The sequence below is a fragment of the Heloderma suspectum genome, chromosome 3, assembly GCF_057233095.1.
Source record: "Heloderma suspectum isolate Gila_16-S chromosome 3, 16-S_ref, whole genome shotgun sequence".
Taxonomy (NCBI): Eukaryota; Metazoa; Chordata; class Lepidosauria; order Squamata; family Helodermatidae; genus Heloderma; species Heloderma suspectum.
The window spans coordinates 3,079,276-3,103,846 of NC_139460.1; the positions used below are offsets into that span (position 1 = coordinate 3,079,276).

Sequence of the window (24,571 nt, forward strand, 5' to 3'; positions counted from 1 at the left end):
GGGCGACAGGCCAGTGCAGCCCCCCCCCCTTTGTGCTGCGGCAGTCCCGGGCAGGCAGCCGCGTCAGCTCCCGGGGACGGGCAGCGGATCTCTGGCATTCTTGTCTGCTCTGCCTGGCATTGCTTCTCGGCTCATCGCTCCTCTTTAGTCAGCGCAGGACTTTGCCTCCTACTGCATTGGTTCTCCTCAGCTGCTGCGATCAATTTACTCCTTTCCTGAAGACCTTATGCTTGCCCCCTTTTGTTCTTGACATCACCTTCAAGCTTCTAGTCCCTGCTGTTGAATATCTCCTCCCTTGTCCCCTAGCAGCCATGTGGGTCACCTTCTCCCTCTCCTTCCCCCAGCACCTTAAAGGGGGATGGCTTCTCCAGCCAGCAGCTGATCTTCAGGGCCTGCCGGGCCGTTTCCTGAATCTTGCCCTGTCCCCTGCAGAGCCGCATAGGGGGGAAGAAAGGAGCCTCCCTCAGGCATTGCCCGGCCCTCCCTCTCATGGGGCTGTCCTGTCAATCCCAGCGCAAACCCCCTCCGCTCAATTTGTCCGGAGGGGGTGTGCAGTGCTGGCCCATCTGGCCATGGCCCACCCCGCCTGTGTCTGCCCTCAGCTTTAGAGGACGCTTTTGGTATTCTTCCCTTAAGACGCCTGCTTGCACCTTTGGCCGGACGGGGAGCCCAGAGGTACGTTTAGAAAGAGCCAGTCGGGATGGGAGCAACCTGCGGATGCTCTGCCCAGCTTCTGCTTGCAGACGTCCCGGATGGCTGAGCTGTCCCCCCACCCTCTGTTGTGCTCAGGTCCAAGCTGGATGCGGCCACTATGGATGAGGGGGCTCCTCTGAAGAACAGCTTCAACAACCCTGCCTACTATGTGCTGGAGGGTGTCCCCCACCAGCTGCTGGTGACAGAGCTGCCCCCCGCAGCGGCCAAGCCTCCGGCCCCCAGGAACAAAGTCCAGATCACGGTGCCCATGCAGCCCGAGCTCCGGCGCCCGCAGCAGCAGCACCCCCCCTCCCGAGCCGAGGAGAGCTCTGAGGAAGAGGAACCGGGGGTCCTCAATTTGCCACCCCCCGACTTCCCGCCACCTCCCTTGCCCAAGTCAGTGGAGTCTGACATGACGGACAGCTCCTTCTATACGTCTGCGGCTGTCCTGGGCGAGGAGCACGGGGCTAGCAAGGCGCGGGCCACGGTGGCCTTCAGCGAGCCCCTGGAGCCCAAGCCCCCAAAGCTGCACCCCAGGCCGGGGCCCGGGTTCCTCATGGAGCCGCCCAGTGCCCCGCCAGCTCCTGGGGGCCTGCTGGACGATCGCTCGTGCTCTGTACTCCAGATGGCCAAGACGCTCAGCGAGGTGGACTATTCCAGCGGCGGCGGCAGCAGCGGTGGAGCGGGCCTGGGGAGGGAGCAGCCAGGCCGTCCCCCGGCGCACCCCCTGACCAAAGTGAGGCTGGACCTCCCCCCCCACCGGTGCATGCACCCTGACTACAGCCGCCCCCTCGCATTCCCCCCACGCTCCATCCGCGAGAGCATCGAAGAGGACTTGGCGGAGGAGGTATGCCTTGGAGGCATCCAGCCAGGGGGACTGGCTGTTGGAGGGAGCGGGGAGGGCAGGAGGACAGCCCTCTGTCTGCCAAGTGGAGGCTTAGCTGGCCAGCGGGGGGAAACTGCCCCTCACAACTCAAAATAACGGGGGGAGGCTGTGAAGAAGTGCTGCTGCCAAAATCTCCTTCTCTGTTTAAAACAGGAGAGGGAGAACAAGTGTGACGTGCTTGGGAGGGAACCCAAAATGGAGAGACATTTCACACGCGGGAGGATTAATATTTCTCAACTTGGAAGCCGTGGCCAGGCCCTCCGACCCTTCCACAGCTGTCTGTAGGGCGCCTCCCCACAGGGGCGTTGCTGGGGACGGAAATGATTTGTGGCCTGATCTTTCCATGGGCATCCATGGAAGGGTTTTTCCCCCTAAGCTTCAGTGCTGCACGGAGCGGAGCAGTGGGGGCACGGGGTGGGGAGGGCTGACCTTTGTCTCCCCGACTGCTCCCCCAGGAGAACCCTGCCTCACGTGACAGCTAAGCTGAGGAAGAAACCTCCTGCTGGCACCAGCGGACTCTGGGGCAGAGGCGTGGGGCGTGGGGAGACGCTGAGGGGCCAGGACAGCGTCCCTCTGAAGGTGGGGGGGCTTGCCCTCATGCCCCCCTGCTGGGCTTCGTGGAGGCATCTAGTTCCCCCAGGAAACCCAGTGCTACACTAGAGCGGCCTGTGCTGTGCCAGGCTGTTCTGGTGTTCTGCGGACAGTATCCAGACACCGCGGAGACAGAGCAGAACAGTGGCCAGGGCTGGCTGAGTAGCTGCCGCCTCCCCTCCTGTCCCCATCAAGAGAGCTGAACGTGAAGCGCTGGCTTTGCTCCCGAGAGGGATTTTTGCTACTCCGGCTTTGTCAGGCCGGTGGGGAAAAGCAGTTCCAAAGCTGGAGAGCAGCCACCAAGGATGCCCCTGTGCATAACCTGGGACTTGGTAGACAGGGCGGGGGCTCTGGTTCCCCGCCCCCTTTGCTTTGCAACTCACCCGGTGCGGTGCCCCCAAGCAGCCTGTAATCCGGATGAGCCACAAATGGATCCAAGCGCGGCTTCCACCTCCAGTCCGAGCCCGTCAAGGGAGGCCCGTGCATCCTTGCGGCACTTGCCTGGCTGTGGCTGGTGTGGGCCTAGCATGGGCCCCCTGAGCCCCTCTTCCTGCCGTCTCTCCACAGACTTTGGGCCAGGATGGCCGGAGCCTCTCCAGGCAGGGCGAGTCCAGCGTGGGGGAGTGGCTGCGGGCTATCGGCATGGAGAGGTATGAGGCGGGGCTGATCCACAACGGCTGGGACGACTTGGAGTTCCTCAGGTGGGTCTCCTGGGAGCCTGCAGGCTTGGGCTGACAAAGGCAGCGTGGCCAGCCAGCTGGCCTGCATGGCAGAGGCCCCACGGGGAGCTGGGATTTCCAAGGGAGAGCGCAAGAGCAAGGGATCTGGGCTGGATGGGCAGAAACGGGGGAACCAGCAGAGGCCAGGATGAGTGCTGTTCAACGTTTGTGGGGCTAGCGGTTGCCTTCCCCCAGTGGGCGCCCTCCAGATGTCTTGGAGTGCAACTCCCCTCAAGCTTTGGGGAAGGCTGGTTGCTGGGGCCTGAAGAGAAGAAGGTCTTATCACAGAGCGGGCGGGGGGGGGGGGGGCTGGCAGCTTGAGTCTGGTGGCTTAGCAGGGAGGGCCATTTCAGGCATAGGGAGCAGTTCGCAGACGGCACCGAGGAGAAGACCCAGGGGCGCAGAGGGATGCCGCCGGAGGCGCTGGTGAATGTATGGTGAGGAGCAGAGAGGTGGGCGCTGGGACGAGGGAGGATTGATGCCACTGCTTGAGAAGAAGAGCGGTCCCAGCCGAGCAGGGAGGGAAACCTGTGCTTCCCAGCCCTGCACTCCAGGGCTGTGGACTCTTCTGAGGGCCTGCAGCACTGCAACTCCGCCCCGTGGGTCCGCCAGACCTGCTTCCCAGTTCTGTCATCTTCCCTGTCTCTTTCCCCTCCCGGTGGAAAGGCCGGTTGGAAGAGCAAATGCTGGCCATTGAGCCCTTCCGGCCACTGGGGTGCGCCCACCTTGCACAGCCCGCAGCATCCGTTCCGCATCGCTGCTGGGTGTGGGTCCGAGTGTGGAGGGGCGCGGGACGCTCCTTGATCCCAGCTCGGACCGTAGCGCTGCCTGGGTCAGTCCTGTCTACACCAGGGGTAGGTAACCTGGCACTTGCCAGATGTTTTGGACTACAGTTCCCATCCGCCCCAGCCAGCCAGCATGGCCAGTGGTGGGAGCTGCAGTCTGATACATCCCTGCACCAGGCATAGCTGGATGGCAGCTCCTCTCCAGGGTTTCAGACAGGCGTTTTTCCAGTCTTGCCTGGAGACGCTGGGGACTGAACCCGAGACCTTCTGCGTGCAAAGGAGGGGCTCTCCCGCTGAGCCGCGGCCCCTCCCCACTACGGACGATGGTACGAAGGCTCTAGAGGGGCCGTTGAGCCAGGGAGCAGGGAATTCGGGGGCTTCCTCTGGGGCTGGACGTGGGATCTTGGGGCACGCCGAGCATCGGGTTGACCAGCGGATCCTCGCAGCCTCCGAATGCTGAAGCCCCCCCTCTTCTGCCCCTTGCAGTGACATCACCGATGAGGACTTGGAGGAGGTTGGCGTGATGGACCCCGGCCACAAGCGCCTCCTGCTGGAGAACCTGAGGCTTAGGAAGTAGCTGGGGTGGGGGGCCCTAGTGCACCCTCTGGTGTGCCTCCCCCCTTGTGATTCAGAGCCCCTTCCCCACCCACCCACTCCTGCCACACGTGACGTGGGGAGAGTTGAGAAGCGGGTCCCGCCTGGAGGGGAGGAACGGCGGCCCAGCCGCACAGGCATTGGAGAGGGGGCCAGGCTGGAGCCGGGAGCAAACGGTTCAGCACGTGGGGTCGGCATGTTGCTGCCCCCTGTGCTCCTGGAGAAATGGGGACTCACCCGTTGGGAGGGGAAAGGGAAGGGGCAACTGAGCAGAAGCGGTCCAGGCTAGGGCCAGCCCAGGGTGGCCCAGGCCAAGCATTTCAGAAGAACAGCCTCCGCCTTCACCCCTCTGCCAGTCTTACCCCCACGCTGCTGGTTAAGTTATTCTTATTTATTAGCATCAGAAGAAGGGCTCCTTGTCCTCCCTCTTCCTTTACGATGGCCACGTTTTCCTCCCTTGCCCCTGGCAGCCTCTGGACCGTGTCTGCTTGTGGGGGTTCCCAAAGTGTGCTGCGCCCCACCCATCCTTGTTCCGTGGCAGTGCCCCCCACCGTGGATGTCTGCTGGCGATTCTGCCTGAGCCATGGGCAGCCCTCTTGGCAGCCTCAGCACAAGCCTGAGTAGCCGCCTCAAAGGAGCCGCTTGCCCTGCCGGCCCTGAAGGGGCCGCAGGCCATCGAGGGCATGGCTTGTCCGAGTGTCAAGTCCCAGGAGGTGGGATTTCGGCGGGTCCGTTGGTCCAGCACTGGGAATTATTTTGCTGCCAGAGATGATCAAAGGAGTGGGGCATTCCAGCACCAGTTTGCCCCCAGGAGAGGAATCATCACCACCACGGCAAGGCCTTTCTTTCTGTGACCAGACGGAACATGGGAGGCCTCCCCGCCCGTCCCAAGGATTTCTCTCGACCTGGCGGCTCTTGTGCGGCCCTCCCGCCGCCCCTCCAGGCAGCCAAGACTGTTTTGCTGACATGTCTATTGCTTTGTAAGCACATGGCCTTAAGCACCCCACCCCCTGCAGCTCCTCACCTCAATGTCTTGAGAACCCCGTGGATGACAATCTCCCAAATTAGCTCAGGTAACCTGGAACGTGTGAATTAGCTCGCCAAAGGTCTTAGGAGGCAAATCGTGCGGGAAGGGTTGCAGGGCTGTGGAGGGACCCAGGGGTTCGAACAGCAGAGCAGGTAGGCAGCCTGCCTGCCACCAAACCAGCAAGACCTCAGCCTTCCCCAGCCAGGCACCCTCCAGATGCTCGCTGGGGATGGTGGGAGTTGTGGTCCCAGTGCGTTCGGAGGGTGCCAGGGTGGGGAGGCCGGCCGGCCTGCATCCTTTCTCCCAGGAGACCCCTTTTTATGCCCCAGAGCAGCCAATCATGTAAGGCTCTGGCCAGCCAATGGGAAGTGAGGGGCGTGGCTGCAGTGCAGAACCCAGGCAGTGCAAGATGCCGCCCGCCTGGGGCTGAAAGTGAGAGGCGGGCAGGCCCCGTGCAGTGGTGGTGGCCGGCGTGGAGGGGCGGGGGCGAGGGCCCTGACCCACTCTTCTCTGCGGCAGACTTTGGGTCTTGGTCAGATCATGAGATGGCTCCTGTCCCAATAAACTGTCCCTGCGTGTATTGATTAGTGCTGGAGTCTGACTGAGGAGGAGTCCCCTGTCTCCTTCTTTCGGGGGGGGGGGGCTCAAAGGCACACATGGCCGGAATGTCAGGATGGCCTGATCACCCTCCCCAGAGAGTCACCTCCCCCACCGCGCCTTTTACAGGAGCGAGCCCCCAGCAGATCCGTTGGTGCACTTGCCGTGCTTTTCTTGGCATGGGGAAGGCTGCTGAGATAATGTCCTCCTGTTCCAATGCAAACCGAGGTGCCTGCAGGGAGCATCAACGTGACCTAGGGCGGGAACCTGGATCATGACCACGGAAGAGCAGATGTCAAGAGGCAGCTCTGGGTCCCAGCCCCAGTTCTGCTCTCCATTGCGTTTGGGAAATCGCCCAGTGCCTTACTTTATAGGAGGGGTTTGAGAGGGGGGTGGGGTCAGCCTTCCTATCTGCAAAACCTCCGGTCCTTTCACTCCTCTGCAAAGAAATTCTCTGAAATTGAAATGAAGGAAGTCTGGTTTTTGTTCTTGTTTTGTTCCCCCTGTGATGTCGCCATCAGGTGTGGGGAGGAGCTGATGGTGCGCATCGCATCACGTCCTCCGCCACTTCTTCCCTTTCTCCAGTTATGATTAGTGCTTGGTGTGAGTTTAACCCTACTAAATTCTACTGTGGTGTATTTTATACCAATGCGTGTGTGGATTTTTTTAAATGTTTAATTTAATTGTTATTTGAAACTCCCGTTTTATGCTTGATATTTCATGGGCTGAGGCAGGAATTGTCGCTGTTTATTTCCCCACCCCAACCCCGCCTCCTCCAAATGTTCACATTTCATGTCTTAGTTTACCACGTTGCAATGCAATAAAGGGCTTGTTTGCTGACAGAATGTCTCTTGCTTATTGTGGTCCTCCTCTTGTGTAACAGGATGCTGATCCTACAGACTAGCTCATGTACCAGCAGAAACCTTTGTGCTTCTGCCAGCAATGTGCAATCCCATGGAAAGGAGTGCGGAATGAGCCAGGAACTGTGCATCTGCTCCCACCCAGAAACTGGAGAGAGACAAAAGTTTTTAAAGAAAACTGTAGGTGGTTTCAGAAACGGTCCACTTCCCTTGGTGCACATCTTACGCGCCCCCTTTCTGGGGTCTCCAGCATGGTGAACGTGGTCATCCATGTGACTGCAACACCTCAACCCCCACCAGGCCCCCCGACCCTCCTGATTTTTTTTTTATTAGGGAGGCTGGCATGCGGCAAAGTGAAGTTGTCTTCCAGTACCATCTTTATTTGGGTTCAAAATAACATTTTTGTGGTTTGGGCCTCAGACCCCCACCTCTGCCTTATACTTCGGTTCTTTTATTTTAATCTCACCAGTTTGCCTTCTGAAAAATGTGTTTTGTGACTGGCCATGCCCACTATGGCAGCCATTGTATAAATGGGCCAGCTCCCCCATGGCAGCCATTTTGTGAGAGCATCCACAACATTCAAAATTCCAAGTTCTATTTATTACATTTTTATACGGCCCAATTGCCAAAGCTCTCTCAAATGTGCCCACTAACTCAAAAAGGTTTTGAGTTCCTTGCCCCTCATTTAATCTACATTTGGATGAACACACCAGAGGAGTGGAGATCAACTGATTAGCCAGCGGCCTTAGTGATGGGATGGCTTCTTCCCCGTACAGCCAGTTGCCTGCAACTGCGTTCGGGTCCAATATTATATTGTGCGAGCCTTTAACCTTGCAAATCCCTCTCAAAGGTGTCTAAGGTGACCTTTCTGAGAGTTCTTCAATAAATTAAGTTTATTTGGATTAGCATATTTTGCAAATGAGTTCAATAAATTACAGAACAGTTTTTTTAAAAAAACAAAAGAACAAGCAAAACAATTCTGAAGAACAGTCATACAGCATCCAAACAGGTTAATTTGGTGACCCAGGTGACAAAGAGGTTGCACCTTAACGGAGTCAGAAGATGCTATATGCTTTTACAGAATACTATCCTCTTGGCCCAAACAAACCCCTCTCTGGGCCATGAGATGTTGCTCAGTTGCAGCCGCATCGAGGCCCAGATGTTCATACATTTCCACAGTGATACTGTCAAGCTGACATCAGAATCTCAGCCTTCTGTTTCTCTCTCCACTGGGAGGCTTGGAACCCCATTTTCATGACATGAGGAGCTTCAGTCATTTCCCACACCTGCACCACACTCCCGCCACCTTCTGGCGGGGGGTCATGGCCCAACCCATCTGGAGGGCACCAGGCTGGGGAACACTGTAATCTAGCTACTGCTTCTGCCTTGGGAAGTAACTAGGAACACGAAACAAAAATGTGAGTGGGTGGTCCTGATTCCAGGGCCACATGTGGCGCCCCGAGCAAGGAGCGTGCACCCCAGGGAGCATACTGTGCTGCCGTCGCAGGGGTGGAGCCTCTGGCACGCCTTGGCCGAGCCGCTGCGGGCGGCTCGGGAGCTGTGGCCCGACCAAGCGTTGGGATTCTGCAGGCCGTGGCTTCGTAAGACGAGCCCTGAGGCTGGGCCAGAGCCAAGGCCTACCGAGTGCAGCACTCCATTCTCGCAGGGGCTGACCGGATGCCCCGATGGGAAAGCTGTGAGCCAGACACAAGCACGATGAGAGCCCCTTCCTGCTTGTCTTCACCATTACCTGTTGTTCAGAGGTAAGTGTCAACTGCTATTTGAGGAGCACAGCCAGGGTTTGGGGCGGGTGGGCACAAGGACGGGGTGCGGGCTGAAATTCACAAAGAGGTTTGAGCTGGTGGGTTAGTTCTCTGGATCCGAACATCAGATCACAGCTAGAATACAGTTTTTAAGAACACACTCGTGCATACATTCTCCCAAGTAAATTGCAGTCTGCTAAGGTGGGGTTGCAGCCTTCTTCATGAATGGTTGCTGCCACTTAATTAAGAGTAATCTAAGGTGACCCAAACAAGGTCTGAACATTGAGATATGGAACAGAAACCTCTCCGCTAACTCCAACCAATCAATGAGGGTTTAAGGGTGCAATCCTATGCCTATTTAGACCGAAAAAGCCCTACAATTCCCAGCATTTGCTGGGAGTTATAGGACTTCTTTCCATCTGAACGGGCACAGGATTGCAGCCTTTGCCAATCTGGTACCCACCAGATGTTTCGGACTGCAACCCCCAGCATTCCAGTGAGAGCCAGTGTGGTGTAGTGGTCAGATTGTTGGACTGGGACTTGGGAGACCCGGGTTCTAGCCCCCACTCTGCCATGAAGCTCACTGTGAGACTGGGCCAGTCACTGACTCTCAGCCCAACCTACCTCAACGGGTTGTTGTGGGGATAAAATGGAGAGGAGAACCATGTACACGCACTTGGGCTCCTTGGAGGGAAAGGCGGGATATAAATGTAACAAATAAAAAATTCCAGACCATTGACGGTTGAAGTCTAAAACACCTGAAAAGCACCAGGTTGGGGAAGGGTGCTTTAACCCCATCTTAATTCCCCCCCATTGCAAAGGCGGCTTAAATTTCTCCGGGTAGGACCCCTTATTCCCACCAATCTGTAGGTGTGACAAGAGGTTGCAGATTGCAAACTAGGCCAAAAGGATGTAAAGCAGGAATGGCTTGGGACATGGAGGCAAGTGAGTGGGGTGGGGGGTGCACGTTTTGAAATGAAACTATGCCAGCATGGCCGCTGGAAGGCACCAAGTTGGGGAAGCCTGCTTCAAATGCTGCCTTTACACCTGCCTGAGGCACTGCAGCACCCGTGGGCACGCCCGTGGGGTGTTCTCCTGCACAACACCCACCAAAGGGAAGAGGCAACTGCTCCACCATGTGCCTGCACAACGCTGCCTCTTCTCCCTGTGGCTTATGCAGGGGGACTGGTGCTGGGTCCTGCTCTCTTTGTCTTGCACAACAGACCCCAAGGTTGGGTCATTAGCAGTGGGAAGAGCTATTAAACCTTAGGGAACAGAAATCCTTATGTGTAGGCGAGCCCTGACAAGTCGTTCCAGTTAAAACACGTTGTTCCCCCTTTGCTGAAGGAGACCCAGGTTCACAGATGATTTTCTCAGTGGCCATTAGCCAGAAGGCCAAAGGCAGCCTCCAGCACCTCTGGTCACCAGGTGGCTCTCTGTCTTGCCCTGCTTAGGACAGCTTTGCCCAACCTGGCACTCTCCAGATTTGAGGACGATGACTCCCGTAATCCCCAGCCACCACCCAACTCCCTGTTAGCTGGGAGTGATGGGAGTTGTAGTCCAACACATCTGGAGGGTGCCAGGCTGGGGAAGGCTGGCTTCCCAGGGGCATCTGCTTAGCCCCTGTATGAAGCAGAGAGCTGGACCTTTGGGCCTGATCCAGCTGGGATGGCCCAAATTCCACACCTAGGGAAGGCCGGGGTTGGGCTGCTGATTCGGAGGGGAAGTGCTATGCTGGAAGGCAAAAACCAGCGGGCTGGCAGGAGAAGCAGGTGGTCAGGACGACAGCTGCCTTCCTGGGCAGCACCAGCCCTCGCGGCCTTGTCCCGGGGCAAAAGGCAGACTTCTCTCAGCTCCCCTGGCAGGACATGGCAACATTCAATTTGAAGCAGCCAGAGCTTTCTTCTGATTGCAGGGGGTTTTGCACCCTCCCACAGGGCAGGCCAGCAGCACTTTCAGGGAGTCACTTTCCAAGGAGCTGGAGGTGGCGCTGCAACTGTTCATACCTTGTGTGGGGGGATGCCTGCCTCTCGTGTTACCTTGTCAAGCTCGCTTTGCAGTTTGCTGTAGTGCAGCCTTCCCTAACCTGACTGGGGGGTGATGGTGGACTACAACCCCCACCATCCCCAGCCACCAAGCACAAGCATCTGTGCTGGCTGGGGATGCTGGGGGTTACAGTCAACACATCTGGAGGGCACCAGGTTGAGGAAGGCTGCTGTAGTGCTTCAAACTGGCACCTTTCAGGGTAACACCTACATGAGCATCGGAGCCTGCAGTCAAGATCAGGCCTGTTGTCGCTGCCGTTGGCAGGCTGCGCCTGGATGCGAGGTGTCGGGCTCCTGGGGCCCCGGACCCTGGTGTGAGATCCCTGCTCTCCCCCCCCCCGGCCCACAGTGCATTCCAAGTAGCAATGCAGCCAGCCACTCCGCAGAGAGAGGAGTGTGTGCATCTGGGGGCAGCTGTTGTCACAAGTGCCTTTGCAGTTTGGGAGCTGTTTCTGGAGCTGGAGTCGATCAGAGGCTGTGAGGGCTCAGTGGCAGAGGGTGGGCAGTGAGTGCAGAATGGCCCCACCATCCAGGCTAAAAGGCTCTCTCAGCCAGGAGTCTCAGCTGGTAATCTTTCCAGTCAAACGGGGGCTGGACTAATGTTCGGACTCACTAGAAGGCAGCATCACGGGGTGTTTATTCCCATACCTGCAGCTGTCGGCCTTTCCAAGGTGGGAGTTGCGGGGGGGGGGGGAGAGAAAATACCCGAAATGCACGAAAGGCTACGTCTCCCCCTCCACAAGCCCCATTCTTCCATTTCTTTTTTTAAGGGAGTCAAAACTGACTAGACCAGGAGCTGCCTGCAAGCCAGGCTGGTCCATTTCATGAGTCCATCCATTTGTGGGACTAAGACAGATCGATGCCCTTCCATAGATGTTGGAAATAAAACTCCCATCACCCCCACACAGCATGGCCATTGGCACCAGGTTGGGAAAGTCAGGACTAGGGTAATTTACAGCCAGTGTTCCCACAGCGTCAAGGTGGAGAATGGGACTTGCTGGTTTCCCTTGCTGGTCAAGTGTATGGAACTTGCCTGCCAGATGGGAGGTGAGTTCATACCCAAGCAGACGGAGAATCTTCTCAGCATCTAAACCTACCTTGTTGTGAACAAGATAATCTGCCTATAGATGGGCATGCGTTTTAAGATACTGGCAGCACAGTTACCTACACAATCTGTGGGGGATGCCCTTGTTTCCTGAGGTGGGCACCCCTTTGACCAACAGACTGAGGATGGTTTTTATTCTCAGTGCTGGGCAAGGCTTATTTTTCCCATGGGGACTCACAGGATCTCTGTGATTATGCAAGGGGGAATTGCAGCTCCAGATGACCAGGGCAAAGCATTTCTTTAAGAGCTGGCTAGCTTCTTACACTGATGCTCGCCCTCCTGATTATGATTCGCATCCAGTGGTGCCAGCAGAGTGGGACTTTGGGACTGAAGTCCAGGGTTCCTCAGCAGAATGAGGAGGAGGGCCCCAAACACAGCCAAGCTGGCTTACCACATGTTGAAGTAAGCGATGCCATGCACATTATCATCTGAAGCAGTGGAGGCTGGTGGCTCCAATGGCAGTGGGTCAGTGAATCTGCTCCGGTTTTCAGCCAGAACTCTAAAGGAGCTCCACAAGGTGCAAAGCACCACTGTCTCTATGAGAAGCATCTTGGAGAGGTCCTTTAGAGTTCTGACTGAAACCCAGAGCGGATTCACTGCCCCGCTGACATTGCAGCCACCAGCCTCCACTTCCCCCAAAAGGAGGAGGCATACAGCCATAAGTCTAGAATTCCTTGACGGCACCACTGCTCACATCTCTGTGATCCACCGGAGGCTGAGAAATTCCAGCTTAAAGGGCTTTCCCTGCGATCTGATAACAGTCCACTACTACTAGGCATCGGCAAGAAAGCAAAGGGAGTGAGAGCGGGGGCTGTATGTTGCCCCTGGCCAAAAGAGCCGCCTTCTGCCTCGTCGTCACCTGACCACCTCAGGCCATCTCGTGCGTCTGGCTGCAAGGAGGCGCAGCCAGCCTGCGACCGTGTCGCTCAACCGTCCCAGACGAATCTCTCTCTCTCGCCTCGGCTTTTCCCCCCGGAGGCCTCAGAGAGTTCGCAAAAAGGATGCCCTCCCATTTCAGGCTGGGGAGGCCCCTGCTAAGGTGTGAATGAAGGACACAAATGTGGCACCTGTCTCCGCCTTCCTGCCGTGGGGAGGGTGGAGTTGCGCTGGAGCCACAAACGACAGCCAAATATTGGTAAGTCAGACGGAAGCCCCCAAATCTCCACGGACAAAAGCAGAGGAGCGGAAGTTGTGGGATGGGGGGAAGATCGATCCTCCAGCTGCCGGTGAGCGGCCCAGCCCTCTCGCGCCTCCGCGCTGCTCAGCCTCTCGCCTTCAGTCCGGTATTCCCGACGGGCTCGCGGGACGTGAGCAGCTTCGCCCTGGCACCCGCTTCTCCTCAGGCCTCCGGCGCTCTCGTTCCCCCCGGAGACCGGCGCGTTCTGCACAGCCGCCCGTCGGCGCGGCGCGGCGGGGCGGGAAGGCCAGGGGGGGCGTGAGCCTCCTGCGCTGGTGGGTCCTCCGCGCCCCCCGGGCCGTTTCGCCCGCCTGCCCCGAGGTGCCAGCGCGGCCCAGGGAGGCCCTCGGCGAGGACAGACGCGGCCCCGACGGCGGGCTGCGCGCCGCGGCGACAGGGCGCACGTGGCCGTCTGCCCGTGCCTTCGCACGCGGCGGTCGCGGCGCGCCAGGGGCCCCGCCGGGCCGGCCTCGAGGCCTCGCTCGGGAAGCGGCCCGCGGGCCGGGCCGGGCCCCTGGGGGCGGCGAGAGGCGCCTGTCCGCGGGGGCCCCGCGCCACGCCCGGGCCCGGTCCAGGGGCGGGCGGCGGGCTCCGGGAGGAGGGGCCGCGCCGCGGCGCCCGGCTAGAAGAGGTTGGCCTTGAGGGGGCCGGGCTTCCGGTGGAAGGAGGAGAGCACGCCGGAGAACGGGCCCGGCATGGCCTCGGCCGGCTGCCAGGCCTTCAGCAGGTCGGCCGCGTTGCCGGCCGCGGCGCCGGCGCCCAGCCCGGCCCACAGCGGCGCCTTCAGGGCCTGCGCCGCGTGGCCCGGGCCCGGGCCCGGGCCCGGGCCCAGGCCGGGCTGCCCCGCGCCGGGGCTGGGGCTGAGGCTGCCGCCGGGGCTGCTCAGGCCGCCGGCCGGGGGCAGCGAGGCGGTGCTGTCGGGCGTGGGGCTGCAGTTGGACTCCTTGGACTCGTCGTCCTCCGAGGAGGAGCGGGGCTCGGGCTTCTTGCCGGCCGAGCCGCCGCCGCCGCCGCCGCCGCCGCTCTGCCCCTTGGCGTTGGCCGCGCGCTCCTGCTTGCGGAACTTGGCCCGGCGGTTCTGGAACCAGACCTGAGGCGGAGGAGAGAGGGGCCGGCCGTGAGCGAGGCGCGGCGGATCCATCCCGGGACCCAGCCAGACCGCCGAGGGAGCTCTCCAGCGTGCCGAGCCCTGTCCCCCGGAGGCGGCCAGCGCCGTAGCTCCTGTGACCCGCCCGGAGAGCTTCGGCTATGGGGCGGCGCAGACATATAATCCATGGAAACGAAACGAAACGAAACGAAATGAAATGAAATGACGTGGGGTGTACTATGGGGTGGCACAGACATATAATCCATGGAAACGAAGTCGCAGCCCCACCGAAATCAGAGCCAGCACCCTCCACCGGCGCCCACACTCTTGGCTTTCAGAAGAAAAGACACATCTCTTTACCCTAGCCGCTTAATTTATTTTAAATGTGCTATTGTTTTAATGGTTTTATTTATGGGGTTTTGGTCTTTCTGGTTTATTATTTTATTTTAGATTTCTTGTGCACTCACGGCCTTGGTGGCTTTTCAGCAAAAAGCACAGAACAACAACACCCTATTCTCACTGTGCTTAAGTCCATGTCACTAGAGTAGCTGCATATTTCTGCCCTGTTTGTGCCCTTCCTCTGTGGTCACCCTTTTCTAGATTGCAAGCTCCTTAGGGCAGGGAGTGCTCCTCTCATTCCTTGTAAAGCACAATGTTCTACTTCTCACAATATATGTTATACCTGCTTCATGTCAATTATGAAGCGTTCCTGCATGCTTCAAATGTGGTATTTCCTTTGAAAATAAACATAAGTGACCATTAGTAAATACACTTGTGAGTATTTTAAAAGAAAAAGGCACATTTGCAGCATAAATGAGTCTCCATAATTGACATGGTCAAGGTGTATCTTTCCACAAGCATTTGTACCTGACTATGAAGCACGTCATCAGACATGTTCCTGGTGAATTTCGCTGGCACTCTAAATGGGTGGGGGCTCAAAGCTATTTATTTACCTGGGTCAGTCCTGGGCTCTCCTTGTACACTGGTGTCCCTCACACACAGCTGGATGTGTCATGCCAGAGCAAGCTCCAGAAGGAACACTGGAGGCAGTTCATCCAAATCAAGTCACCTGCCTGGTCCCTATGGCTCAGTGTTGCCCACTCTGATTGGCAGCACCTCTCTGGGGTCTGAGGTAGAGGAGGGGCTTCCCTGGATCCTCTTTCTAACTCGGAATGGCCTGGGACCTTCTGTGCACAAAGCAGGGACCTCGCCATGCAGCTGCAGCCCCTCTCTTGCATGCGCACCTGCAGCAGAGCCGCTGTTTTGCATGCAGCAGGGCCTAGGTTCGACCTGCGGCACCTCCAGGAAGGGGAGCCACTGCTGCCAGTCAGTGTCAACAAGACTGGGCCAGGTGGACCACGCTCCCTCTGTTCCTAAAGCTGGTTGAGCAGCAGTGCAATGCAATGGAGGAAATGGGAGGGCGAGATGGAAGGACCCTGAGCAGATCTGCCACTGCCCACCTATTGCTGGGAACAGGTTAACTGGCGCGGGGGGCGGGGGGGGGGGAGGTGGATTGGTGGGTGTGGCCGACACCCATAAGCCACTTACTTGAACTCTGGCTTCGGTGAGGTCGATTTTAAGGGCCAGCTCTTCCCTGGTGTAGATGTCTGGGTAGTGGGTCTCTGCAAAGACTCTCTCCAGCTCCTTCAGCTGTGAGCTGGTGAATGTTGTACGGATCCTGCGCTGCTTCCTTTTCTCGTTGATGGTGGATGGGTCCGAGAAGAACTTGTAGGGAACTGGTTGGGGTATAAAACAGAGGAAAGCTTAGAAGCAGGGGGGAGATGGGGGCCGGGGCATCTTGGTGGCTGGGGTGGGGCACAACCAGATGTTTAGGCCAAGTGGCCAATTGCCCCCCGCCCCGTACCCCTCGCTGTTGCGGTTGCTCCTTGTTCCTTTTCAGTATTGTTGGTTTGGAAGAAGTGCCCACTTCGCCTTCCTGCTACTCAGCCTCGATGTCCCCCCTCCCCACCCTGCTCCCAGTCTGCAGAATGAGGATAATAAAACAACCCACCATTCAGGGCTATTGTGGCAATCACAGAAACAGCGCATATGCAGCCTTTTGGACACAGTGATGAAGTGCTCCGTTCTAAGTGCAAAGTATTAGTAGTCAGAGCAGCAGGATGGCGGAGAATTTCGGATACAATCCTGCAAACAGATCGCAGCCTAATCAGAGTAGGTGTCCCCCCCCCCCACCCATCAATAGAAGAATGAGATTTTAAGAACTGGGAAGCTAAACTGAAAACCTCATATGCTGATGTTGCATTATTACATTGGGGAAGCAAAAGCTGTGATGTAAGGTACTCCTCGAGCAACAAGGATGTTCCTCTGTGTACTTTACAGAGTGGAGGAGTTATCATTAGAAGTATGCTTGCACAACATTTCAAAACCGTATGAGTATTTTTAAAGCATATACTCATTAAATTCCACACACAGATACACACACCTTTCAAAATTCTTCATGCCAAGAAGAGCAGAAGGGATGAATCTGCGCCGCTGGCTATTCTTGAAGAAGTATGCAATCTTTCAGAGTTACACAGAACTGTTATGCACAATGAATCTTGAAACCTTGCCTATAGCTCTACCTGCAGGTGTCTGACAGACAATAATTTTAAATTAATCCAGTACTGTTTGCAGCCAATCATAAGTGAGGTACGTAGATATACCAGGGGTATCACTTTGTTGGTTTATTCTGCTCCAATAATTTAATACATTGTCTTATTGTTAATTGTTTGAAGTTTGTAAGCTGCCCTGTGTACATGCTGACAGAGAAGAGTGGGCTATACTTTTTGAAGAGTCTCGTTGCACCTTAAAGGCATCAGATGCATCTGATGAAGTGGAAAGTGTAAACGAAAGCTCAGGCCGGAATAAATAAATGTGTCCAACATTCTTTGTTGCTTCTGCTGCAACAGACTATCACGGCAACCCCTCTGGAAATGATAAATGATAGAAATAAATACACATCAGTATTTATGTAGCTGCTATTTACATTGTGCCACTGATTATCATGGTGCTCTACAGCATAATGAGAAAGAAAAGACAACAGAAAGCAAGAAAGAAGCTCTCATTCCATCTAGACAGACTTCATCCCGAAGCAGCGAAGTCCCGCTCCGCTCCGGCATTCCCCGCACCGTCCCCGTGGGAGTGCCTCGGATGCATCGGTCCCGCAAAGCGCGTGTTTCCCCGTGCCGCTAGGTCAGGAGACCGACCCGGCTGGGCAAAGCCCAGTTTTTACTCCTTGCTCAGAGCGGAGATTCGGAGCGGGGCCTTCGTCCTTCCCTGCCAGGCTCCGCGGCGCCGCGAGGTCGTTTTAAGCCCCGGACCCAATCGTCTTAGGCGGGGGGGGGGTCAAATGTCCACCTGCATTGCTGCGCTTGTGGCGCACGCGGCTGACCCGCCCGCCTTAGTTCTTCCGGACGAGTTCGAGCAACGACGGCGCCGCTTGCCAGTTTTGTTCGAGCAGCAGCGCCGCTGCCAGCGTGCGCGACGCACGTTGGGATGGCGCCGGAGTCGCCGCCGCGTCCGCGTCCGCTGCCCTCAGCGCCTGCCGCGCTCTGGCCTTCCGTTCGCTCCCCGCTCCGCAGTGGGCTGCGGGGCCAGGAGGACGTCGGCTCCAAGCCCGGCCCGGCCGCGCCACGAGGCGGCGCGGCGGCGCAAGCGGCGCTCGGGTGCCTTCCAGCGGGACCCGCGCAGGACGGCCCCCCGCCCCGCCTTTAGCGACCCGGCCTCGCCTCCGGTCGGCGGCTTTGTGATTCCGGTGGAGAAAGAGCCCTGCAATTAGCACCTGATTCGCGCCGAGAAATGGGGCGCCGGGAGGGACTGCGAAGCAAGCCAAGCCTCGGGCCCCGCCCGCACTGCCGCCGCGGGGGGTGGCGCGAGGGGGTTTTCACTAGCGAGAATCCGGAGTGACTCCGGGTTGTGCTGGTGGAATCCCTCCGTCGATTGTCGGTTGAATCTCGCTCTGCATAACAGTTACGTTACTTGGTGGGTGTGCGATTAGCGGCGTGAGCTCCGCTGATTTTCCACTGAGTTAGACCACATTTGACCTCACTCCGAATTAGCTGGGTTCTTGTGCGTCCCGAAGACGGCAAACCGCGGACGTGCGAACCGCGCTGTCTTGGAAGCCCGTCCGATTCGCTCCATCGCTGTCTTACTTCAGAGTAAACGGCACGCCTTTATTCCCAGGTGGCATTCTTTCATAGTCTTCAGGCAAGGGCCGGCGGGTTTCACGCTCTGCGCAGCCGGATCGTGGCCGTGGTTCGCGCCAAGGGGAATGAACCCCGCTGTGCGGCGGGGCGGGGCGGGGCGGGGCGGGGCGGGGGCGTTCTCCCGGGCGCACAAGACCGCGGCTGGAGTTCCCCGGGCTTGGATGGGGACGTGAGGAAGGGGTCAGGGGCGGCCGCCTTGCGCGGCCGTGAATGGCTTCCCCGCACCCTTGTCTTAGCCGACTTCAGGCCTTGCTCGTCCCTCCTCCTGCACGGGGAAGGCGCTTCAGGGGTTCGAGCTGCGCTCCCATGCAAAGTTACTGGGGGATAAACTCGAGTAACTCCGCGGAACTTCGGAGTACGTTCCACTGAGCTACAGTTCACGAATTAATCTATAATTTTATTGGCTCAGATCCTGTCTGTCTGTCTAGACTTAACTGGCTCGTGAATTGTATTTTAAGGCTGCAATGCTATCCCCAATTTCCAGGGAGTAAGCTTCATTGATCCCAATGAGACGTACTTCCGAGGAGACACACATAGTCTTGCGCTGCCTCTCCGTGACTCTGGAAGAGCGCGTTTGTGTTTCGGGCAGGCCCCGTCATAAAAGCTAGCTGGAAGGAGCCAAAATCCCGGGGGCTCCGACTCAGCAGCTCGGATACCCCGGGATGCGCTTTTGGAAGGAGGCGCTCATCGGGCGGGCGAGATCTCTCTCTCTCTCTCTCTCTCACACACACACACACACACACACACCCGTCCCAGTTTGTGTCTCTGCAACGTCATCCTTCTACATTTACTGCGCAATCCTATATATGTCTGCTCAAAAGTAAGTTGAGCAGACTCCCGTTGAGCGCCATAAGGCTGATTCCCAAGTGAGCGGGCATGCGTATGCTGCTGAGGCTCGGCATGGGAGGTCGCACAAGGGATGGGGCGGCGAGGAGGGGGATTATAGTGGCAATTTTAAAAATTTGCCTTGGGTATGGAGAAAATTTGAGTCGGCCCTGGATGCGAATCCAGCCCTGGGGCACGATCCAGACTCATATAAGCTCAGCGGGGTTGTGAATCCATTCTGGGTTTCAGTCAGAACCAGCCAGAACTCTAAAGAAGCTATCCAAGGTGCTGGAACTATGTTGGGGATAGGGTTCAGCACCTTGGAAAGCTCCGTTAGAATTCTGGCTGGTTCTGACTGAAACCCAGAATGAATTCACAGCCCCACCGACGTCGGAGCCACCAGCCTCCACTGTTTAAGCCCCTTTGACCCTATTGCCCTTTAGAAGGGAGTAGGTCCTACTCAGTGGGACTTCGGTCGAGTAAACACGTATAGGGATTGGGCTACGAGCCTTCTAGGAAGCACACGCTGAAACCTTTCCCGCTGAAACCAGTACGAGAAGCTGTCTGAGCGCCCTTGCTTGCCAGCAACATTCCCTTGGAAGCGGTGGGGCTGACTTCGGAGTGGACGCGCGAGTCCTTTTGATTCTCATGGGACTGATGGCGCCTTCAAAAACAGATTAAGAACACAAACAGAGGCTCAACTGTCCTGTAGATCTTTTGTCTTTAGCCAAATCCCATCCGTGCGGATTGAATGCGAACCCACTGAAATCTCTCCCACTTCCAAGGGTTTCAGTTAAGGTACTTCGTGGAAATGGTTCAGTCTTCCTCCAACTTGGCGCCCCCCAGATGTGTTAGACTACTATCCCCATCATCCCCAGGCAGCGGTTCGTCCAACACATCTAGAGGGCGCCCGGTTGGGGAAGGTCGCATTGATGGTTGGGCATTTATTGTCCCAATAGTTGTTTCAGTTGAGAAAAATTAAACAGTTTGATCATGAACATCCGCTCTGGACAACCCTTTTCTGATAGCTGGGAATTTAGACGTTACTTTGGAACACCCTTCCCCAACCTGGTGCCCTCCAGATGTGTTGGATTGCAACACCCATAATCCCACCAGCAAATGTCACCATGCTACTGGGTGTTGTGGTCTAACACATCTGGAGGGCACCAGGTTGGGGAAGACAACAAAGGGCCTTGTTCGCTGCAACACCTTTATTCTGGCGCAGCGCTTCCTGGACACCTCAGGTCTGTGCCAGAACAAAGGCGTTATTTCCGGAGGTGCCGCGAGTCTCTCTGTTGTTTTGCAGCGACAGACTATGCCAGCGACCTCGCTAGAAAGTGTTAAATTGGGGAAGGCTGAACGAGAGGACCCCTCCCGTACCCTTGTTCCCGATTGTCCAGACAGCGCGGGCAGATTTGTACATACCGCATCAGTTCGTATTTTCATTATTTATGTATTGAAGCATTTAACATTTCCTTACATAATTATTTAATCATTTAGCAGCAGGCAACGTTAGCCGTTATGTAACACTGCAATAATTAGACAGCATCGCCCCTGTGTCAATTCACCGGAGTGCTAGTGGAGACGAGTCATTTCTGTTTCGAATTCAAGCCACTGACAAGGCGCGTTCTGACCAGGTTCTCCCAGAAGCAAGGCCCACGGAGTTCTACGGGTCTTAATCTCCAGCAATAAATCGCGTTTAGGATTGCACCCTGAATTGTATTGTTGTTGTTGTTTCGGTCGTATCCCCCCCCCCCCCTTTGTTGGTTATCTTTTGTCAATGTAATCTAATTTTCTCTGACCGATTTCAAACCCAGTTTGGACATTTACAAAATTGTCCTGAAATCGACCAGGAAATAATTAGAATAGGATCTCCGACGAAGTTCCTATAACCCTACTCCAAACCAGGGTCCATTTTCAGGTTTGTATCTCCTGGTGAAAACGCCTAGAATTTCGATTTCAATGAAACTCTTTAGATAAAGTGGACTTCGCTTAGGGCGGAGTTCTCCCCCCACCCCACCTCCCCTTATCCCAGAGCCCTCTTGTTCTTTCAGGACCCAAACTCAAACCAAGGTTCTCATCTTCAGTACTAAATCCTGATTCGCGTCCTATTTTGAAAGTGGATCAGAGGGTGTGGGGGGAGAGAGTTCTGAAAGGTCAGCGAAGCCTTCATTCCATACGCAGAGATCAGCAGCCCATTCCACTGAGTTTCTTTTTTAATCATTGCGAACAAATCCGGATTGCGTTTCCTCCGATTTCATTAATTTCTGATATGAATTCATTTCGATATTATCACCCGAAGTCGTGATCGCTTTGGGAGGCATTTTGGAGACGCTCGTCGTTTCCCAGGGCCGTGTACGAGACTTTCAGAGCCAAAACCGATCTTACTTTAAATCTCTATCTGTCCAACAACTACATTTTGTAATGTTTACTTTAGAGGGGTCGATCCAGATCCTAGAAGCCCCCCCCTTCCCGATAGGATCCTGATCAGGATCGGACTCCCTGCGCCTGCTCCAGAGTCAAAGTGGGAGCGAGAGAGTAAAATGCGGATTAAAAGTAAGGTTTGTTTTGGCCCGAATTCCAGGGCGGAGCTTCGCTCCCTAGTGGCGGCCGGGGGCTCCGCTTTCGGAGGGGCTGTAAATCCATTCTAGGTTTCAGCCAGAACCAGAACCCTAAAAGAAACTATCCAAGGTGATGCACCTATTTTGGGGATAGGATGGAGAGCTCCTTTAAAGTCCTGGCTGGTTCTGACTGAAACCCAGAACGGAACCATAGCCCCACCGAAATCGGAGCCCCGGCCGCCACTGTTCCCCCTGCCTTGCCGCTTGGATTCAGTGGGACTTTAAGGCTGACAACTTATCCCCACTTACTGGGAAGTGCTATAGTAAGTGCTATAGAAGTGCTATAGAACAAAGCGGGACTCCCTTCAGAGAAAACATGATAGGATCGGGCCTCATCTGATTGGATCGCGCCCAAATGGTTCAAAACGGGTCGTACCCTCGCTCCATGAGGCCGAGCGAAAGAAAAAGTGTCCATGGAAGAGGAGACCCCATCCCCCCCCCCCCGCAGCGAAAAGAAAACGGGAGCGGGGGTGGCGCTGGGAGAACGCCCCGAAAGGAGAAGAAAGACCGGAGGACGCTGGTCTCGTCTCTTCCGGCTTCCCTGGGATTTCCTCTTGGACATAATATTAACCTGCTACTGCTTCCGTCCGGGCTGGCCTCAAAAGAGTTGCCCCGTCCCCCGGTCCAGGACGGGCTGCGAGAGGGAAGGGCCGCCTCGGGGCGCAGCGGCAGCACTCCTCTTCCTCCGCGAGTATTGCAGGGAGGCGCGGCGGGGGAATGGTTAGGAGGCATATTTTTTAGGTGTTAGGACTGCCATTCCTATTGACGCTTCCATGGCAGCAAGACCCATTCAGTTCAATGGGACTCCCGCGGAACAGAGCGTGTGGGGCTGCCGCGCAACTGAGACGCGGGCGCATGTTTTTTTACGGAGACCGTCCCGCGCAGGTGCCCTTCAGTTCAGTGGGGCTGGCTTGCGCAGGAGAACCACCTGCCTTCCTCTCTTGTGCGCAGCGCAAAGGCAGCCCTCCGAGGAATCACAGAATAGTAAGGCTGGAAGGGGCCTACAAGGCCATCGAGTCCAACCCAGAACGGGTTTTCGAGCAAGGATCCGTCCAAAGCGCTGGAGCCGAGGACCCGAAAGACAGAGGTGGTTTCTGCAAGGTAAGGAGCGGGAGGGAGGGAGAGTCGGCGGAGAGAGAAACCAGGAGAAATCCGAACTTAAAGGCGGACAGTGCAGAGCCGACCTGTCCTTTTTCAACCTCTTGGCCGTTTTTGTGACCACGGTCTAGCGCGGCCCCGGAATCCCGCATTCCGAGGGGAGGTTTTACCCTCGCAAACTCTCTGCCGGGTCAGTTTCCAGCACAGTTTGGTCAGTTACACCTTCGCTTTGTAAATGACTGTAATAGGATCGCTGCACAAGGCAAAGAGGTGTGGATATTTTTCGCCTCGGGCTGCAACCTTGATCCATGATGGTCAATAAAGAAAGTCGGTCTTTGATACTTCCAGTGTGAACTGGATTGCACCCTTGGTGTGGAGCTCAATCTGCCCCCGTAAATTTGAAAACACAAACGCCCGGCTCTTCCTCCAGATTAATAATTTCCATAAAAATATATATTTCTAGGAGCTATTTCTGCAAAATATCAAATTAGATTTCTTGATCTAATCCCTCCATTTGCCATAACCTGATTACCCATTAATTTGTTTTGGCTGTGAACAGAGGGGTACGGAGTGTGTAACTCGATTAGGCGCAAATGTTATATCTTTATAACTGCATTTTACAAAATTGGTTTATACCTGGCGGGTTGCTAGTTTCCCCCCTCTCTCTCCCTCCGAAGCGGGAAGGAAATAAAGGGGCCGGGGTCTTGCGGATCGCAAACCAAAACAAGGGGGCAGTCGCCGGAGCAGCTCTCCCCTCTGCTCCAGATGTGGGCTTAGGAGCTCCGCCGGGTGGCCGACCTGCTCCCCCCCCGGGCCACGCACGCCCTTTCTTCGATCCCTTCGTGGGGCCTGAAGGGAGACACCGCCCCGCCTTTTGGCGAGGAAGCGACCCTCCCCCCGACCGCATCTGGAGAGCGCTCGGTGGAGCATCCGGAGCCGTCGGGGAAAAGCCGTCGGCATTTTCTGTTCGCCCCTGGCGGGCCTGCTCCGCCCTGTCGCCCAGCTGGCCACCGAGGTGAGCCCTCCTCGAGCGGCCCAGCAGCTGGGCCGGACATCTCGAGGGCCTGGGGAGTTCTGCGGGGGCGGGGGAACGAGTGCCGGGAATTGCGGCAGTCGGCCTCGGCCGGGCCTGGCGGGGAGGCGGCTTTACCTGTGGAGTAAGGCGAGGGCTGGTGGTCTCGCAGGGCGCCCAGAGCGCAGCTGGCGGTGCCGAGGGGCGGGCAGCCCGGGCTGGCGGCGAAGCTGCTCCGGATGGGGTTGTACTGGAAGGCGTTGGGCTGGCTGCACGAGTTGAAGTCTGGGTACGCCGACGCCTCCATGGCGGCCACGCACGAGTCGTACGAGTTCAGGTACGAGTAATCCATGTCGTACATAGAGGGGCGCGGGGGCTGTGGCGGCGGCGGGGATCGGGCGCTCTCTGGGCGGCCCCTGCAGCCCGCCGGGTCCCCTCGACTCGGCCCTCCTCGCTGCTGCCGCTCCCGCCGCCGCTGTGCTGCCGGACCGACGGGGCGGGCGGATGATATAGCTGGCCGCGATCGGGGAAGGCGAGGGACGAGGCGGCCGGATCCTCTGCGTGACAACCTCTCCCGGAGCCTATGGGGGCAGGAGCGGGGGGGCTGCCCACTGCCCCGCCCACCCCGCCCATCACTCCGCCAGCCTTAACCCTTTCGGGCGCGTCCCGACGCCGAGCGAAGGAGGCGGCGGGTCCCCCCTCTTTCCCCAGCCGCGGGGGGGCTTAGCTCTCCAGTGGAGGGGCCAGCCCCCCGCCTCTTCTTCCGTCAAGGATGCCTGTTCTGGGGCGCCAATCAAAGCTTTCTCCCGCGCCCTCTTTTGAGGTGTTTGTGGACGGCAGGGGGTGCAGAGCGGCCTGGAAAGGGGTCGGAGAGTTGCGGG

General features: G+C 57.1%; 2 protein-coding genes across 2 annotated transcripts in view; one reads left to right on the top strand and one right to left on the bottom strand.

The window, feature by feature from the left end:
• Window positions 1–6,733, top strand: part of INPPL1 (inositol polyphosphate phosphatase like 1) — an 88,191-nt gene extending 81,458 nt beyond the window's left edge. The window contains exons 26-28 of the mRNA XM_084842314.1: window positions 790–1,540; window positions 2,738–2,871; window positions 4,161–6,733. Coding sequence (XP_084698440.1) covers window positions 790–1,540; window positions 2,738–2,871; window positions 4,161–4,251 — 976 coding nt within the window. The 3' untranslated portion in view covers window positions 4,252–6,733. The remainder of the gene's footprint in view (window positions 1–789; window positions 1,541–2,737; window positions 2,872–4,160) is intronic.
• A 6,699-nt stretch (window positions 6,734–13,432) lies between these two features.
• Window positions 13,433–24,070, bottom strand: PHOX2A (paired like homeobox 2A). The gene is made up of 3 exons (XM_084841574.1): window positions 23,829–24,070; window positions 15,478–15,665; window positions 13,433–13,932 (listed from the first exon to the last, which is right to left on the bottom strand). The coding sequence occupies exons 1-3, from the start codon at window positions 24,049–24,051 to the stop codon at window positions 13,465–13,467; spliced, it is 879 nt and encodes a 292-aa protein (XP_084697700.1). The 5' UTR covers window positions 24,052–24,070; the 3' UTR covers window positions 13,433–13,464.
• Window positions 24,071–24,571: the final 501 nt, after the last annotated feature.

Excerpts from the sequence above, each read along its gene's own strand:
- PHOX2A (XM_084841574.1), bottom strand. The coding sequence starts at position 24,051 with ATGTACGACATGGATTACTCGTACCTGAACTCGTACGACTCGTGCGTG. Across the intron at positions 15,666-23,828 it reads GCCCTCGCCTTACTCCACAG|TTCCCTACAAGTTCTTCTCG; the intron begins GTAAAGCCGCCT and ends TACCCCAACCAG. Across the intron at positions 13,933-15,477 it reads TCACCGAAGCCAGAGTTCAA|GTCTGGTTCCAGAACCGCCG; the intron begins GTAAGTGGCTTA and ends CCTCCGCCTCAG.